General features: G+C 50.3%; 1 protein-coding gene across 3 annotated transcripts in view; it reads right to left on the reverse strand.

Annotated features, from left to right (window-relative positions):
* Nucleotides 1-1,293: 1,293 nt before the first annotated feature.
* The window catches only part of LOC113217903 (DNA-directed RNA polymerases I, II, and III subunit RPABC1), a 13,032-nt gene continuing 12,320 nt past the window's right edge, over nucleotides 1,294-2,005 (reverse strand). For all 3 annotated transcript variants that reach the window (XM_052273831.1, XM_026437989.2, XM_052273832.1), the window contains exons 6-8: nucleotides 1,854-1,993; nucleotides 1,668-1,746; nucleotides 1,294-1,584 (exon numbers count right to left, since the gene is read on the reverse strand). In XM_052273831.1, coding sequence (XP_052129791.1) covers nucleotides 1,519-1,584; nucleotides 1,668-1,746; nucleotides 1,854-1,993 — 285 coding nt within the window. In that variant the 3' untranslated portion in view covers nucleotides 1,294-1,518. The remainder of the gene's footprint in view (nucleotides 1,585-1,667; nucleotides 1,747-1,853; nucleotides 1,994-2,005) is intronic.

Genomic DNA, 2,005 nt, shown 5'->3' on the forward strand with positions numbered 1-2,005 from the left:
GCCCATGGTGAGCGACAGTAGGCAAGCCCGCCCGCACGCATGCATGCGGTACAGTATAAGCAAAATAAAGGAAGGGGTCTGTGGACCACCCTGTAGATGAGGCGAGTCGGGCGAGTACGCCAATCCTCATACTCTGCTGTGTCATCGTAGCCCTGACACACGGTACGGTACGTCGCCGGATCAGTGCTGATGCGATTCTATTTCCACCATTCGCTGAGTGCGTAGGCCACTGATATCAATCTCGTCATCCTAACGGGATCTACAAAGGTACGCGGTCTGAGTCCTTCTTGTAGTCGCTTCGTGTAGCCGGCCGGATCACATCCGCCCTGCCCTGTCCAACGGGCGCGCCTGGCGCCCGGGGCGGCGCGGCGCAGGGGCGCAGCCGCCGTCAGGCCGTCAGCCCCAGAAATGATTATGAACAACAATACCTGGACCTGGACAGTAATAGGGGTCGAGTTTTGAGAGCTAAGCCCGGTGGCGGCGCGGGGCGCGGCTGGCTCTGACTGGGCCACAAGCCACAAAGTGGGCCACAAGTGGGCTTAGCGCGGCCAGGGCGAGGCCGGCCCAGGCCAGGCGGATGGGAACCGGCAGCGCCAGCAGGCCGTGCGAGGTGGTCGACACCTAAGAAAGTTGGCCCCAGGCGACCTGCCCAGCCCCTTGCGTACCCGACAGGTATATGAGGTACCCACTTTGTGCTGCTCACCAGGCTCGCACCGACAGGCAACCGGCTACCGTCGAGTAACTGGGGTCCCGGTACTCAGGCTGCGCCTACCAGCCCGCGGCCATGGGCTGGGGTCTCTCCTTGGTAAACTGCTGCAGTGGGACTCTGTAGTAACTATCTATGCACGCGGACGAGGGTCACCCGTTCTCGTTGGCGTCGAGCACTGGCGCGGGGGTTGACAAGTGAAGCTATTTGCCCGTCTTCCTAAATGAGAGGCGGGTCCGGCTGCGGCGTGGACCTTCCCCCGACTCCCACAGAGTACAATCCAGCTGTAGGACTCTAATCTGCCCCCACATGAACGCCCGTCTGGGTGATGCAAGGACGAGTTGGACTTCAAAACGTTGTCTCTCCCGTACACTAGGACGCTCTGGGAGGGCCGCCGTCTTCACGCAGCAGCTTGGCGGGTTGGCCTACCCAGCGCGCTGCAGGCGCCATCAGCGTCGCCGCGTGAAACGCTCATTGTGGGGACAGCTTTCAGAGGTTTCTGAGTAGCTGTGGGGCTATATGTATGTGATGATCTTTAAGTTTTCAGTAACAGAAGGGAAAAGAGGTTTGCAAAATCTAGACAGGTATTGGTATTGCTTGGATGTGTCCGCAAGTTTAATTAATTTGATGTTGATTAATTATTAATTTCATACATACAAAACATCGTACTCAAGTGTGTAAACATTTCATTAATCTTCAGTTGATTGGGGTCGAAGCACAGGACATTTTTTTGAATGAAGTTGATTAACACAGTTGGCATTGTAACAAAAATGTTACAAAATAAATGAATGAAAAAAGCTTAACACATGAATTCAGGATACTAGTCTATATAGAACATAGCGTCCTGCAGTTTCAGAGTCACGAATTATTTTAATAACCTGGAAAGATAAGAACAAAAATTATGAGAAACCAGTGAATGTAGAATGATTAATGTTAATATTAAGAGTAAGAGTAAGCTTACTTGTCCTCTCTTCAGTCCATAGTACCTAACAACTGGATCAGTAGACTGAATGCGCATCAGTAAATTTTCTGTCAAGTTACTGAAACAGATAGAAATCTTTTATTTGACTACTCTCAATTCTTAAACAATTGAACAGAATGCTTGAATCATTCCAATTTACTTTAAAAGGCTGACAGACATACGTACTATTTAGCAAATAGATCTTCTTTCTCTTGATTGGATAACACAATGTGTTGAGGAACAAGTTCATGATCCATTATATTAATAAGTAACTCTGATTCCCAGAAAGCTTCTAGTTGAAAGGTCGGAGCAAAGTCTGCAACAGCCTAGAAAGAGAT

This window comes from Frankliniella occidentalis, unplaced genomic scaffold (assembly GCF_000697945.3).
Source record: "Frankliniella occidentalis isolate FOCC.00 unplaced genomic scaffold, Focc_3.1 Scaffold304, whole genome shotgun sequence".
NCBI lineage: Eukaryota > Metazoa > Arthropoda > Insecta > Thysanoptera > Thripidae > Frankliniella > Frankliniella occidentalis.